Source organism: Eulemur rufifrons, chromosome 19 (assembly GCF_041146395.1).
Source record: "Eulemur rufifrons isolate Redbay chromosome 19, OSU_ERuf_1, whole genome shotgun sequence".
In the NCBI taxonomy this organism is placed as follows: Eukaryota; Metazoa; Chordata; class Mammalia; order Primates; family Lemuridae; genus Eulemur; species Eulemur rufifrons.
In genome coordinates, this window is record NC_091001.1 from 33093465 (window position 1) to 33108962 (window position 15498).

Sequence of the window (15498 nt, forward strand, 5' to 3'; positions counted from 1 at the left end):
ACCCCCCGTCATAACTAGTTGACCAGAAGGACTCAATCCAACTGGGACTATTTGAGAGTTAAGATCTGAAAAGCCAACCATGTACCCAAAACATTGCAGGTAGACTCAGGGACAGTGGGCACCCACTTCCTACCACAGGTCAGGCCTGTAAACATGCCCACTGGCAACCACTTGCAGAATCAGCACCTGGCACAGGACCCTTCTTCCTAGGGTCTCAGCGCAGCTGAAAGAACAGGAAAGAGGAAGTCCCTTTCCTCCGAGTCTGTATCACGTGAGGTTCAAAGTGCAGAAGTAGGTTGATAGGCCTTAGAGGGAAGTTCAGGACTGTCCCCATTGCTTTTTCCTCCCTGAAGTTTCCAAGCACACAGGCCTTGCACATTGTCACATATTTCCCGGTTTATGGAGCTAGAAACAGGGTTTAGAGGCAAAGCGTGCTCAGAGGACAAGGATGACTCCTGCGAAGCCACATCCCAGGGCTTGCTTCTGCTACATGACCAATCACTCAGAACTGACCTTAAACTCATTCCTCGAGGGGACGCTAAGACCAACACCTGAGGCCAATTAAGTGCTGGCTTGAGTTATCCAACTCGAGCAATTGAAGCTGGTTTACTCAAAGCTAGCCCCAAGTTGGATTGAGTTGGCATTTTCCTCGATGAGTATTGTTTGAAGAGTTGCTTCAGGCAGTATATTTAAACACACTAGTTTATACTTTGTAATTAGGTGCAAATAAGTGACACTTATGTCGGCTCATTTCCTCAAAAGAATGCAAAAATCAGCTTCAGGTTTTCCAGAACTACGCACGGGGCTCAGTGGACAAATGTGCTTCCTGCTGTTTGGGGGAGAGCAGAGGGACTAACAGATTGATCTGTTTTTTAATGAATGTGTAATATGAAAGTATAGCTTGAGAGGCATCTGGGAAGACTCAAATAGGTGCAACAGGTGCTCGGCAGAGCAGGGCAGCCTAGGGGACTAGCTGCTTGAGCCAGGCAGGGGCTGGGCACACTCCAAGGCCTCGTACACATAGGAGGATGCTGGTCCTTGAAGATATAGGAGCCGAAGGCTGACCAGGTTTAAGTCATTCTGATTTAAGTCATTCTGAGTGGCTCCAAGCAGATGCAGTGAATAAAACTGGTCAGGAAGTGGGTAAGGTAGCCAGGCGAGGTGAAGCTTGGAACTGGGCCATGTTAGTGAGATGGAACAGATAAGAGATACAGACATTCAAGGTGACTGGATTTCGTGAAGGCTTGTGTAGGGGGGGTGAGTGAGGTTTCTGGCCAGTGGAGCTGGAGACATAAGGATGCCACTCCTGGAAAGACCATCCCAAGAAGAGTACAGGGGAGAGGGGAAGGTGACCGTTTTGTTTCATTGGGACTGCAAGTTGGGCCTCAACAGGTGCCTATCAGAAATTCTCATGGAGATGCCAAGGAGATTATACAGGTGAAGAGGGCAAAGAAAGAAGTGGTAGACCGAGAGATGTGAGATCCTGGAGTACGTGGACACACCAGGGGCACCACCATTAACAAGATATGTTAACCAAGGCGTGGGTGGGGACTAGGAATGAGCATCACTAAGCCCCCACAGCTAAGACAGATTTACACCACAGGAAGAACCCGAGAGTAGATACCCTGGTTGGTAGCCCTCTCCTACCAAACCCCACAAATTGCTAAGTCTATCATCTTCAAGATACTTAGTTTTCATGGCAAAAAACTCCACCCTATTCTACGGCTTCCAGCTTCAACATGTGATTTTCTCTGAAGCTAAAGTTAAGCCATGGGCCAGCAGCCAGGGGTTTGGAAATGTGTCACCTAGATTTGCTTTAGTTTCCTTTTCATTGTCAGTTCCAACAAGGCTTCGTGCACATCCGTTGAGCTTACTAGCTTGCAAGAGCTTGAAGCTGGCACCTCAGCTTCCCTCATGATAGTCTTATTACGTAAATGCATTAGGGTGAATGCAGCTGTAGCACTTGCTCGTACAGTCTCATTAAGGAGATGTGATAATTAAAATCCTGGTTTCTCAGAGCAGATACAGCCCCCACCTGTGGGCCATGTTCTGCTTCAGGAATCTAAGCATTTTGCACAAAGACTTGACATCCTTAGGGCCCTTCAGTTCACAAAGCTACCTTTCACGTCCATTATTTCTTGATCAGAAATTTTAAGTGAGCAGCATTGCCCAGGTGCCAGGGATACTCGACAACCAGTAACATCACGGAAAGGAGGAACAGGAGTGTTTGCATGGAAGCAGAAGGCTATATTTTAAGAGGGAATCAAGGCAGGTGAAACTCATTGAGAAAGTGACATTTGAGCAACAGTACTTTTGAAAGACGGGTTAGGTTTCTGGGGAGAGTTTCAGGTAGGCAACAGAGATTGTGGGGTCAGGTACATTCCTGGGGCAATCTTAGAGCACTGAGGCCAAGTACACCATAGCAAAAAGGAACAAGGTACAGATGAGAAAGGGCAGTAGATAAAGAGCCTGAAGCAACCCTGACACGGTAACATAGGGCATAGGAGACCATGTAATGGACCTTAGCTTTCTTTTTTTTTTTTACTTCATGAGACTTGGAGCCCCTGTAAACTGAGGAACAGACTTCCCAGCTGCTATGTGAACACTGAGAAGGTGGGGTAAGGTAGGAGCTTAAGAGAGTCCAGACGAGAAACCCAGGCGAGCCAGGACATGGGCTCATCAACAGAGTTGGGGCCAAGGTGGCAAGTTATCAACCTGGGTACATTTTGAAAGCAAAACCGAGAGAACTTTCAGATTAGACAGAAAAGGAAAGTTAGAGAGCACTTGAAGGTTGAGTCATCTGAATGTTTGAAGTACCCACAGGTGCTTTACATCTTAGCTTTACCACCCTCCTCGACCCCCGACCCCAAGAGGGGTTGTACCCACGCTACTGAAAGGCGAGGCTCAAAGCGTCAACTACTCACAGCCCTTGCCCCCCCCCCTTCCTAGTGAGCCACTACCCCGATTTTTAGAGTTTTTAACTTCCTTAGGAAGTGCCCCTGGTTTTCTTAGAACCTACACCCTTTTCGTTCTTGGCTTAGCTTTCTAGAAGAAAGTTGCACGAGAGAGGGCTAGTGAGCGGTCGGCCAGGCAAGGCACATCCCCAAAGTTCATTGCCACAGCAGTGCTTCGAGGAGGGGCGACTCAGCCTCAACAAAAAAAGAGAAAGAAAAAGAGGAAAAAGCACCCCGCTTCCCGCCTGCAAACCCTGAGCGGCAGGACGCCAGGCAACAGAAAGGACCCAGAACGCCCGCCACACAGGCACAAGTACGAAAAAGGCTCCCCGAGCTCCTACTGAAGCGCGCCAGGGCTTCCAGCGCCTCTGAAACCCCCACGGGAAAGCACCCTCTAGCAGCCCGCCAGCGCCAGCTCACAAGAAGAGTAGAGCACCCTAGCGCTGCCCGGACGATTCTGAATGCGTCTGCTGTTCCCGCCGCCTTTTCACGGGGCCGCGGGGCGTGCTGCTAACGTCACTTCCGGGGCGGAGCGTCGGGCGGGGCAGGGCCGGCGGGGGGAGGGGCGCGGCCAGGTCCGCGCAGGCTCGCCGGGGCCGCAGCCACCGAGCTGAGCGCTTGACTATATATGGTCAAAGCTGGGGGCGAGCCGCGCGCGGGGCCGCGCTTCCGGGTTCGGGGCGTCCGCTGCGGCAGCGCGCAGGGCAGGCGCGAGCTGGCCTCGGAGCCCCGGCCTCGGACCGCCCCCTCCACGCCCGGCACGCCCGGCGCCGCCTTCCGGCCCAGTCCCCGGGCTCGGCCTTGGCGAGGTCTGATTCGCAGCGCGGGTCGGCCCCGGAGGCTCTCGGCGAGCGCGGCGCGGTAACAAGTGGGCGAGGATGCCGTACGAGATCAGTAAGTGCCGCGACTCGGGGCCCCTGGGCGGGCGCCGCGCTGCCCCGGCTCCTCGGCCCTCGGCGCGGCGGCGGGGGTCTCCGGCGCGGGGGAGGGGTGCGGGCGCTGGCCAGCGCCCCGCCTGTCCGCCTGCCCTCGGGGTGCCGGACGGCGATGCCCCGCCCGGGGGGCACCCCAAAGTTGGCGCTGCGTGCCGAGCCGGCAGAGCCCCGGGGTCCCCGAAGGGCCCGGCCCGGAGCGCCGACCAGGAAGTCGCGCAGTCTCCTGCGCTCCTTAAAGTGGCGGCCGCCCCTCCCGGCGGAGGCAACAGGTGACCGGCTGAGACCGGTCCAGGGCCCTTCTCTCCTCCCTGTCGGTCCCCTTCGTCCTCTACCCGGCCTGGGTGGGCCGAGGCAGGGGCTGCCCCTAATGTGCCCTTCCGCGTTTGTGTCTCCGCAGAGAAGGTGTTCGCCAGCCTCCCCCAGGTGGAGAGGGGCGTCTCCAAAATCATTGGCGGCGACCCTAAGGGCAACAATTTTCTGTACACCAATGGAAAGTGTGTCATCCTAAGGAACATCGACGTGAGTACCCCCTTCTCCCGCAAGGCGCTAGTTCCGTGCCTGAGCGCTGCCTTAGGAATTGGTGGATTCTCTGAATTTCCCTTCCACGCCCTCACCTCCTGCCCAGTAGCCTGGGGAGGGAGAGGGCGCCACGCCCCCTCAGCCTAGGAGCCACACCTCAGGAGCCCAGAATAAGGTTTCAAGTTTGTCCAGGGCCATTTCCTCTTTTTCCTGATGGGGAAACTGAGGCTCAAATTAGTCTAGACCTTAAGTGCGAGGGCTCTGGACCTGAGGGATCAGACAGACCCAGTCACCTGCTGCTTGGACCTAGGTGTGACTGGGGACTTGGGCCTTTCTGAGCCCCCATTTCCTCATCTGTGAAACATGATTTCTCCACGTCCCTTGGCCACCTGGGCAGACTGAATGAGCTGACGCATGTCTCAAGCCCAGCCGTGCCTGGCGCACAGTGAGCACTTGGTAAATAGCACTTGGGCTTGCTCATTATTAATACCCTCCATCTCCCTCTGTGGTAGAGCCCCTAGTAACACCCCAGCCTGTGAACTTCAGCCTGATCTGCCACTGTGGATCTGAGCCCCACAGCAAAAACAGGAACCAGTTTATTCCCATGAATCATTCTCTGCATGCACCCTGTACCCAGGCTTAAAATGCTTCCAGAGCCAGCTCCTCCTTGGGAAATCCTTGCAAATTCATGTTGTTCCTCCATAATTATCAAAGTGACCTAGTCTTCCTGTCGGTCTCCCTCACTTCCAGGATTGCACGTTTTAGTCTTTCTTCTCCCTTCCTCAGCCTGAGTGATGGAAGGGGGATGGAAGCTGGAGGTGCCACCACGGCCACTTGGGAGGTTTCTCCTGTGCTGGGCCTGGTGATTCTGATTCCGTAGGCTCACAAGGGATGTCACCGTGATTCCCCTTGGTGGGTTGGGGTTGTCCCTGCTCAGGCATGCTTCACCTCCAGGAGCCTCACAGCTGGCTGAGAGAACTGAGGGCTCTGTGGGCCTCAATTTCCTGGCCCAAGATTCTGCTGGCTTTGCCCCGACTCTGGTTAAGCCAGCCAGTCACTGCTGTTCCTCAGCTGGAAGATGGAGCTCTGTTTGGCGGTTTCTGCCCTGCCCGGGATTGCCGGGCACCTCAAATGAGGGGGTGGGTGTGAATGTGCTTTGAAGGTGCTAACCAACTTGCTAGTCACACAGATTCCTAGAAGGCTGATCCGTGCTCACTTAGAACTGGGGAAACATCACTAAGGACTTCTGTAGTAATGATCTGGAATGCCCCAGAGTAAGGTCCTGCAATCTTGAGAAAATAAAAATTGAGACAAACCTAAGGAGGTGCTCGCTTAGTAATTTGACAGATGAAATGCACTAAAGTATTCTCGGGGATACAGAGCAGTAGAATATTAGGTTTTGCCCCTAACAAGGCCTGCACATATTCATTGCAGTCCACATTCACTTCCAGGTAGGAGACCCCACATAAAGCACCTGCTACGTGTCTGGTGCTATGCAGGCTTCTAAAACTGCAGCATCTCCTTTCACCCTCATGGGCCTCTTACACTCTGAAGAGGAGTCAGGCACGGCAAGGTGAATTAGGCGAATAACTGAGCCACTTCCAATGGAGAAGCTGTTCACAGCCACAGACAGCACCCCCTTTGTAGGAAGCTTTTCCTGACTTATGAAACCCATTCTACTTGCTCTAGAGATTTTATTTATTTATTTTATTTTTTTTTTTTTTTTTTTTGAGAGGCAGGGTTTCTCTCTGTTGCCCAGGCTAGAGCACAGTGGCCTTATCATAGCTCACTCCAACCTCACACTCCTGGGCTCACGCCATCCTCCTGCCTCAGCCTTCCAAGTAGCTAGGACTACAGGCATGCACCATCACACCCTACTAATTTTTCTATTTTTGGTAGAGACTGGGTCTCACTCTTGCTCAGACTGGTCTTGAACTCCTGGCCTCAAGCAGTCCTCCCGCATTGGCCTCCCACAGTGGTGAGATTACAGGCATGAGCCACTGTGCTTGACTCAGATTTTGATTCTTAATCTCTATCTGGGGTTTGCTGTTCTCTCCTGAGTGTGCACCGTCTTTCCCTTCCCATCTAAGTTTCTGCAGTGCTAGGACAGCATGGGATACTGCTACTAGCCCTCCTGTGCCAGATGTAGGTCCTTAGTTTCTTGTTAGTTTGATGGATGGACCATGAGTACTCAAATAAAGGTATTTTTTATCAGAGCAAAGTATTCCTGGGGAAAAATGAGACATGAGTTCTCACAACCATTCAGGGTACTGGGAGGAAGAAGGTCTAGTTGGAAACCAGGCTCAGGGAGGAAGGAGGGAAGAAGGGAGGTTGAGACCAGACCATGGAAGGCCTAACTGATATCTAATTGATGTCTCAGATTTAATGTACCTCAAACCACATTTGGGTTTCCCATGTGTCCTTCCCCAAAGGGCAGCGCCTATGTACACTGCCTACAATTGTACACAGGTTATCTACCCATCTACCCTGACTAGGCATCAGCTCCAGGCAAGCAGGGCTCTTTCTCTGTTTCATTCTTTGCATGTCCTCACACCTAGAAGAGTGCCTGGTACACTGTAGGTGCTCAATAAGTTATTTGTTGATTGAAAGACCTTGAAAGCTGGGCGGCGTTGGGTCATGGAGATGATAGGCAATCACTGAGGTCTTGCTGCATGAGAATAGGAAAAGCTCAGCCTGGTTTAGATTAATGGGCCTAAATCTGGTGGGATCCACCTTCTTTCAAAGCTAAGTACCCTAAGTACCCTTGCCGATTTGCTTCTTGGAACTACCTCTGTCATTTATTTTGTTGACTTAAAAGTTGTTTAGTGAACGCAGCATAATGGCACTTCTTAAGCTTATAGAAAAGGGGTAGTTTTTTGGTTTTTGGGTTTTTTTTTAATCTACTTCTGATAACACAGCCCTTTGCCTCCCCTGGAGGGGAAATTGTCCTCTGCAGAGTGAAAGCATGTTGTGATGGTGACCATCTGGACACTAAGCTTCCAGAAAGAGAGAGCTCCAGAAGTAAGATTCCAGTGAACAGCATGTACGCCATGTCTGAGATGAGTTACCCACTGAGAAGGGGTGGTTCGTGCATGCAGGGGGCCTAAGGAAGGCTTCCCGCGAGTGCTGGCACCTGTTTGGATCTAAGGTGGTTCCTTCTAGTTTGTGTTGTCCTGTGGGCACAGCCTGGTTAGGCCTATATTGCCTCTGCCTTCTGTGGCCTCTGTGCAAAGACTGGGAAGGGTTACTCCCAGTGGCTCTGAAGGAACCTGTTCACAATTCTAAACTCCCAGGATCCCTCCCCTGTAAAAAGCCAGCTTTTGCCAGTGAGCTTCCCGACAGAGGCCTCTCAAATGCTGCCAGATACAGCCAGTGGATTTGCTATGCAGGCAAGTTTGGGACCTGCTTTGTAAAGTATTCAGTTCCTAGATTCCAGAACTGAAATATACATTTGGAAAAGTTATGTCTATAAAATGTATTTTCAGGGGGTGAAATGTTTATAGCAGTTTTGCTGCACATCCAAGCATGGTGTCAGTGGACTCATCTCCTAGAACAGGGTGCGGACCAGTTTGGGGAATGTTGAATTCTCTGACCAGTGTCACTTGGTGCGATCTTGTACCAATCATGCACAGAAAGACCCCCTAGTATGTTCCCTGCAGGTTGAGAGTGGTGGCAGTGGGCCAGAGAGTTCGAGGACTGATCTCGTCCCTCCCATCTAATTGCATGCCTGCCGAGTCCCTGCAGTGTGACCGGAACAGCCATTGGCCTCATGGGGTACAAGATAGAGGCCCTGCCCAAACAGAGCTCGCTGTCCTGGGTGAAATGATCTTTGGGTAGCAGAAGGAAGTGGTATGTTTGATTACCCCCTGGCCGGAAACATGCAGGCAGCAGCGCCAGCTCCAGAGCCAGGGACCTCAAGGCCTTCTGTCTGACCACCTCACAGCTCAAGGAAGCAGAGAAACACCATGGGTCCTTCATCTCAGGAAAACCTGAGTGGCTGCAGGCACCAGTCAGGGGACGCTGGGGCAGAGGGAGCCACATCCAGGAGGCCACAGTGGATCTGGCTCGTGGCTGCAGCACTGGGTTTGAGGGGAGTGAATGCAACCCAGGCTGGGGAGGTCCTGGGTGTCCAGTGGTGGCAGGTGGCACAGGCACCCCTAGGATAGCCCGGACCTATTCCAGAGGTTACTGGAACCATTAAAGGTCAAGCAGACAAGTAACAAGATCAGATCTGCAGGAGAGAGAGAGTGCTGTACCTCAGATTTGAGGCAGGGAGGGCAATTAGGAAGCTGGTCAAAGCTTAATGCACAGTCTGGGGCATGCTCATCTGGTACAACCGTGCCTTGGTTCTTCACGTTCCCAGCACACATTCCCTACCCTGTCTTGCTGAGCCGTGCCCGTAAGCCACAGGGCAAAGATTTAACTCTGGTTCTCAGGGAGGGGTGATATTGCCCCTACTTCATTCTTCTGGGGGATATTTTGCAGTGTTTGAAGACATTTTTGTGCCATTCAGTAGGAGCCAGGGATGTTGCCAGACATCCTACAAGGCACGGGACCATCCTACAGCAAAGAATTATCCAGCCCAAAATGCCAGTAGTGCCAAGGCTGAGAATTATGGTAAACAGCCAGGCATGGCTCACACCTGTAGTCCCAGCTACCCTGGAGGCTGAGATGGTAGGATCGCTGGAGCCCAAGAGTTCAAGGCCAACCTGGGCACCATAGCAAGACTCTCTTTCAAAAAAACAAACAAAAACCTTCTAATGTACCCAGTTAAGCACTTTGAAAGAAGTATGTCTTGAGTGCTTTGAGAACTTGAGGGAAGAACCAGCTGTGCCACAGAGCTGCTGGAGAAGTGGCACATTTGCATTGGGTCTTGGGGGATGAATAAGAGTTCTCCAGGAAGAGAGTTGAGACAGACACAGAGCAGAGGTAGGGAGAGTGCCGGCAGGAAATACCATGTGCACCTGGGTCCTCTCAGCCCCACCGTGTATGCCTATGGGGTGGCCTTGGTATGTTTCTTGCCCTATTGGAGGGAGGGGAGGGATATTAAAGCCATCTTTGATGTAAAGGAAAAGGTTCCGCCTCACTCTTGAGGCCAGTGGAGAGAGCCTCTGCCACAGAGTGGCCGGAGAGGCTCCTTCAGCTCCCCTGCCAGTCTGACCCTTGAATGGGTCTCTGCCCTCCGCAGGGTGCTGTCAGGGATGGCTGTGGACACTGGGCTTAAAGGGGCCCTCTCTGCTTCTCTCCCACTGTCGCAGGTGAGTGGGCACTCCCTACCCTGGTGACATGCCCCGATCCTTAGACCTGTAGATCCTCAGCCCTGGTTGGCTTGCTTGTCACTCCTACCCCCTGCTCCCTGTGTCTACCCAAAAAAAGGCCAGCACCCTCCAGCCTCAGTCCTGTCCCCACCCCGTTCACTGTTCTCCAAGGAGCATGTAACCCTGAGCACCTCTCTAGTCTTTGCCAAGTGCATTTGTGCTGGGTGGTGGCCGAGCACTTGGCGTATTCACCCTTGTTTTCTGCCGTTGCCACGTGTAAGAGTAAGCACAGCATCATGGGGTCGGTGTAGGGTTTAACTGAGTTTGTTCACAAAGCGTCTCAGTGCCTGGGCCAAGGCGGTACACATCTGCCTTTGCCTCTCTTTGTGGAGATGAGGGTACTGAAGCTCTGGAGGGGCAGAGTCTACTCTTGTGACTGCTCAGCAAGATCCTGGGCAGGTAGCGGGAGAGGGGAGGACAGAAGGAGGTGGTGGTGTCCTGTTAATGCATCATCCCGTGGGGATCACTGCTGTGCCCGGGGTCACACACCAAGTCTTCCCAGCCCTGGCCTGAGGCCTGTGGGGCTGAGCTGGGGAGCAGGCAGGGAAGGTCGTTCAGGGCGTGGCTGGCAGTGAGTGACCACCCTACCTCTCCCACGAGCTGAAGGACCTGGCTCTGTGCAATTCTGAGACATAACTGCTGGCCATTGCCGGCAAACTTGTATTCTCCAAGTTAAGGAATCAGACTAACACTGGCACCATGTCAGGTGGTCCCTGACTTGCAGTGGTTTGACTGTGATGGTGTGAAAGTGGTGCACAGTCAGTACACTCCTCAACTTACCACGGGGTCCATCAGATAAACACACCACAAGTCAGGAGCATCTGTGCCCCGGTTCAAGGCCTGGGCAGCCTAGGGCACGTCACTCGCTGTCTCTGTGCCTTGGTTTCTTGCCTGTAAGATAGGTTATGAGGTCACCTTCCTTGTGGGAGGTAGTGTGAGGTTTCAAAGAGAATCCATTGAAGGGTCCACACACTGCCTGAGAGCGAATAGTGAGTGGGTGGTAGTTTCTTTCTTGATAAACAGCTACCAGGGTCCAGCCATGCCCTGGTCTTTTGGGGGCAGCCACAAAGGCCCGGCCCTCCATGGGGTCTTCTTAGTGCAGAAGGAAGGTAGAGTACAAAAATGTGTAGTACCAGGTGGAAAGTAATGAGAGCAGTAGGGTGGTAAGTTAGGGAAGGTGGGTGTTGAGGGGTGGGAGAGATCATGTCTAGCTTGGAGCATCAGGGAGGACTTCTTGGAGGAGGTGGCCTTTGCCTTGGTCTTAGAAGATAACTAGGAGAAGGGCAACATGCTGCTGCTTTTTGGAGCTGGGTTTCTTTGCAGTCATTCGGGTTTGGCCTTAGTCACCAGTGAGCAGAAGGGCCCTGCCAGTGGTGTTTAACACACAGGTCAGCTACAGCAGGCACTGCTGTGAGCTTCTGTTGCTCCCAGGTATGTATGGAAAGCCAGCGCTCTGCCTGGGAGACTGTGGAGGAAGCCCGGGGCTTCCGCTACTAGAGAAGAGCACAAGGAGGCGCCTTTTGCACCACTGTATCGTGCTGCTGAAATGTTTTTTTGGTTGGGGCCTCCCCAGCCTTCCAGCATATTCCACTGGGTTCGCTGTGGGCCAGGAGCTGCGATAAGAGTGCCAAAGCCTGGGACCCTGTGCTGTCACAGCCTATCTGTAAATTGGTGTACTGACCTCTGACCCTTTCCTCACTGCCCGAGAGGGGGAGGACGTGGGGATGTAGGAGCTTCGGGAGCGGCAGAGCTGGCTGAATCGATGCTGCCCTGAGCTTAGCCGCAGTTGGGTAACTCTCCTTCTGTGAGCTTGTTTGCATGACGAAGGCAGGAAAGAAATTGTAAAGGTGTTGAGGGGAGTTTCTTCAGGTGTCCCCTTTGACAGGATTCCCAGGAAAAAAGACCAACTGTTGTTTCTGGGCAGGAAGCCCTGGCACACAGGTGAGAGGTGGGCGTGGTCAAGTCTGAGGACAGTGAGAAAGTCAGAGCAGAACCAGCTTCCTGGGGAGAGTCCAAAGCTGCTACTCCAAATCCTTACCACTGGGCCTCGAACCTGGCCCTGTGAGGGCATTGCCGGAATGCTCTCATGGGCCAGTGCTTGTCGCCGACTGTGGATCCTGACTCTGTCACACGTGTGATTCCTCGAGTGCAGACATCCTTTGTGTCTTCTGGGAGGCCCCTGATTTCTTCAGGGTGGCTAAGGGGTGATGGCAGAATTCTGGGGCTTGTCCCAAGGTCTTGCCCCAGCCCCTGGAGGGTGGGGGCACGGAGTAGAGGAGCCACGCCTGTGCTGGCCCCAAAGTGGGGCTCGGGGTGAGGGTAACAGGTCGGTGGGTTGGCAGGCCTGGCCCAGGGAGCTCCTGGCAACGTCAGGGAGACACAAAGCCTGGGGATCCTGGTTGGGGGGGGGGCCCTCGGGGCAGCTCCCAGGAGGAGCCAGGGCAGGGGATTGCAGCAAGGGCGTGAGGTTGTCAGGGTCATGAGGTAGAGATTGGCAGATTGGTGGATGGAGAGATGAGTCAGGAAGCAGTTGTTGCTGTCCCCAGGAGGGACAGGAAGAACTTGGCCAGGGTAGAAGGAGAAAGGCTGGGCCAGCCTGGGGTGAGGCCTCCGCGGCAGCACAGGAAGGAGGCCCTGGAGGAGGGGCTCCCCCAGGCAGGGGCTCCCCAGCCCTGCTGGGAGATGAAGCTCCTGCCTGCAGCAGTAACTGCACGCTGGGCCCTGGGATTGGCTTCCTGTTCTCCTTCCCCAAGACCATAGGAGGGAGGGGGTGTCCAAGTGCCATCTGGACCCAGCTGATCTGGAATGAACCTAACAAGCAGTGACAGTAGGGACAGGGGAGGTGTCTTTCTGACTCTAGTAAGCGGCCTCCCTCTGGGAGCTGAGCAGCGTGGGCAGGAGGTTGCTGTGACTCAGATGTAAGTCATTATCTGCAGTTTGGAGTGTCTCCCCCCACGCTGACCCAGTTGTATTTAGAATACAAACGAGTGAGTGATTCATGGAGCAGGCAGGATTCGGGCGCCCCTGGGGATTTACACACAGCCCTGACCATTTAGGGGAAGGAATTTTTAGGGGCAGAACTTACTCCGTGGTCTTGCCTAGTCATCTTCCATCTCTGGGATGCCCTTCCCACCCTTCGAAGATGGTGCTGCCTGTGCAGAGGTCACCAGGAGCCAGCAAGGGCTGGGGTGGAAGGGGTGTGCCCCGTCTGTGAGCGGAGCACTCTCAGTCGGCCATGAGTGGGCACCAGGACAGTGTCTCAGAGGTGTCGCCTGTCGACGGTTGCTTTTTGACACATGCTTTGTGAGGAAACTGGTCTGTGTCAGAACGTTGAAATACGAAGGACTAATCTGAGCAGGAGAGGAGTGCATCAGGCAGACGTTCAGTAGACAACCAGCAGCTTAGTTTTATGAGGTATAATTTAGATGCAAGTAAAATCTGTCAGTGTTAAGTATATGACTTGGGTCTTGACTGATGTGTATGTGTGTATATCTCGTCGCATAACCACCACCGAAAAGTCATGACACAGAATACTCCGTCTATCCTCAAGCTGCCCTCCACCCCTGCCCCTAGCTACTGCTAATCCACTCCTTGTCATTAGGTTTGCGTTTCCTTGAATTTTCTTTCATATGGAGGGAATCATGCAATGTGTAGTCTTTTCTGCCTGGCGTTTTCACTTAGCATAAGCTTTTGAGATTCCTTCCTGCTATTGAGCATTTGCAGTTCGTTCCTTTCTAGGGCTGAGCAGCATTGCATTGAATGGATGTACCACAGCATGTTTCTCTGTTCACCTGTTGATAGTTATTTGAGTGTTCCCAGTTTGAAGCTATCATGAATAAAGTGTCTGTGAACATCATTCATGTGTCTCTTTGTAGGCATGTGCTTTCATTTCTCCTGGGTAGATCTAGGAGTGGGTTTGCTGGTATTTTGTATGATAAGTGTATGTTTAACTATTTTCCAGCTGTATCATTTTGCATTTCCACCAGCAGTGTATGAACATTGCAGTGTCCCCAGCCCTCCATCCTTGTCATCCTTGGTGACATCAGTCTCTTAATTGTATTGGTTCCAGTGTGTGTGGAGTGGTATCTCATTGTAGTTTTGATTAGCATTTCCCAAAAAACTAGTAATGCTCAGCCCTTTTCATGTGCTTGTTTACCATTCGTATTATCTTCTTTGGATGGATAGTCGACATCTTGATATCTTTCTAATTTATAGCAAATGTTTATTCCAAAATGGGTTAAATCATGAATCACATATTACAAGTATCTACTGCGTCACGTAATGCTAAGTGTTAAGTCTTAGGGATGAAAGAGGAGGACTATGTAAAATATTTTTCCTCCCCAAACCATTTATTGAGCACGTTACTTGCTAAGTGCTGTGATGGCTAAAGAGGTGAATGTCACCTTAAGCAGGTCACAGAAAAGTTGGGGGCCATGGACAAGGACATTAGGGACTGTGATGTGTGTTGTGCCTGCCTCAGGGACGTGCCAAACACTTTGCCAACACAGAAGAACAATATCGCTAGCAGTATAGGAGCCACCTTCAGAGCCTTCATGGGGGAGGTGTCGCTTCAGGGAGGCCTGATGGGTGAGTAGGTGCCCCAGGCAGGGCAGGTGCCGCTGGCTACAGGCTCAGCACTGGCAGAGAGGTGGAGCTTAGACAGGATGGCAGGGGGGGGGGTTGGGGTTTGGGGTGTGTGTCTCAGTCTCTGGGCATAGGGCAGCATGGGGGTCCTAGGACCTGGAGGCTGAGGAAAGTACAAGCCCTGGGCTCTTGTCAAGGGGGCCACAGGAGACAAGGGGGCTGGGGTGGTAGGTACTGGGTCAGGTTAGATGTGCCTGAGCAGTCTCCAGGAAGCTGGGCAGCCTCACTGGTGCTCAGCTCTGAGTGTGTAGGAAGCTGTCTTCTCAAGGAACACTTGGTTTATAGCAGTCTGACAGCAGGTATCAGAGAGATTAGATGGCCATGTCTTTATTCCCTCCCAAGAGAAAGCTTTACTGTGGAGGCACATTGAGAATAGCTGTGTGTGTGCGTGTCTGTCTGTGCTGCAAAAGCGAGTGGGGAATCGACATTTCATCCCAAACCCAGGTTTTTGACAAAGAAGGGTCCAGCTGCGTGCCCCACTCCACCCCTGCACGGCACAGCCAGGAGCTCTGTTTGGGGCATTTGGGCATCAAAGGGCAGCCTGGGGAGAGCTGATCCTGAGTGAGAGGGTGCTCAGCCTGGGGGAGTTGGGACGGCAGCCCTGGGATGCAGGCAGCCTCAACTGGCAGCTTCCCACAAGTAGAGGACGATTGGAACCATGGTGGCTTTTTTAATCAAACTTTCGTTTCATGTATATATTTTACCAATATATATTCCATATTATGAAAAGGACATAAAAGCAGATAAGAAAAAAACTCTGAATTCTATAATCATAGACTAAAGAAAAAGAGTTAAAACTACCTAAAATTCTATCACCGAAAGATAGGCAGGTGTAGGTATGCTTCTAGGGTTTTCTTTATGGAGGTTTTGACTTAAGGTGTTTGTATGCATGTCATTTTTTTCCCACAAATGTGTTCGTTTGGAGAGCTGGGAAGCAGCTTAGCTGCTGTGTTCCTTCGGTTCATTCTGAGGTCTCCTCCCTGCAGAACCCAGCCGTGGCCGACATCTACACGGAGCATGCCCATCAGGTGGTGGTGGCCAAGTACGCGCCCAGTGGATTCTACGTCGCCTCTGGAGGTATGTGGTGTGGCCCAGGTGGCACTCGGGACCCAAGGCTGAGCTGGGCTC

The 15498-nt window shown here is 52.5% G+C and overlaps 1 protein-coding gene across 1 annotated transcript in view; it reads left to right on the forward strand.

Annotated features, from left to right (window-relative positions):
• Positions 1-3547: 3547 nt before the first annotated feature.
• The window catches only part of WDR1 (WD repeat domain 1), a 40739-nt gene continuing 28788 nt past the window's right edge, over positions 3548-15498 (forward strand). The window contains exons 1-2 of the mRNA XM_069495225.1: positions 3548-3848; positions 4287-4408. Coding sequence (XP_069351326.1) covers positions 3833-3848; positions 4287-4408 — 138 coding nt within the window. The 5' untranslated portion in view covers positions 3548-3832. The remainder of the gene's footprint in view (positions 3849-4286; positions 4409-15498) is intronic.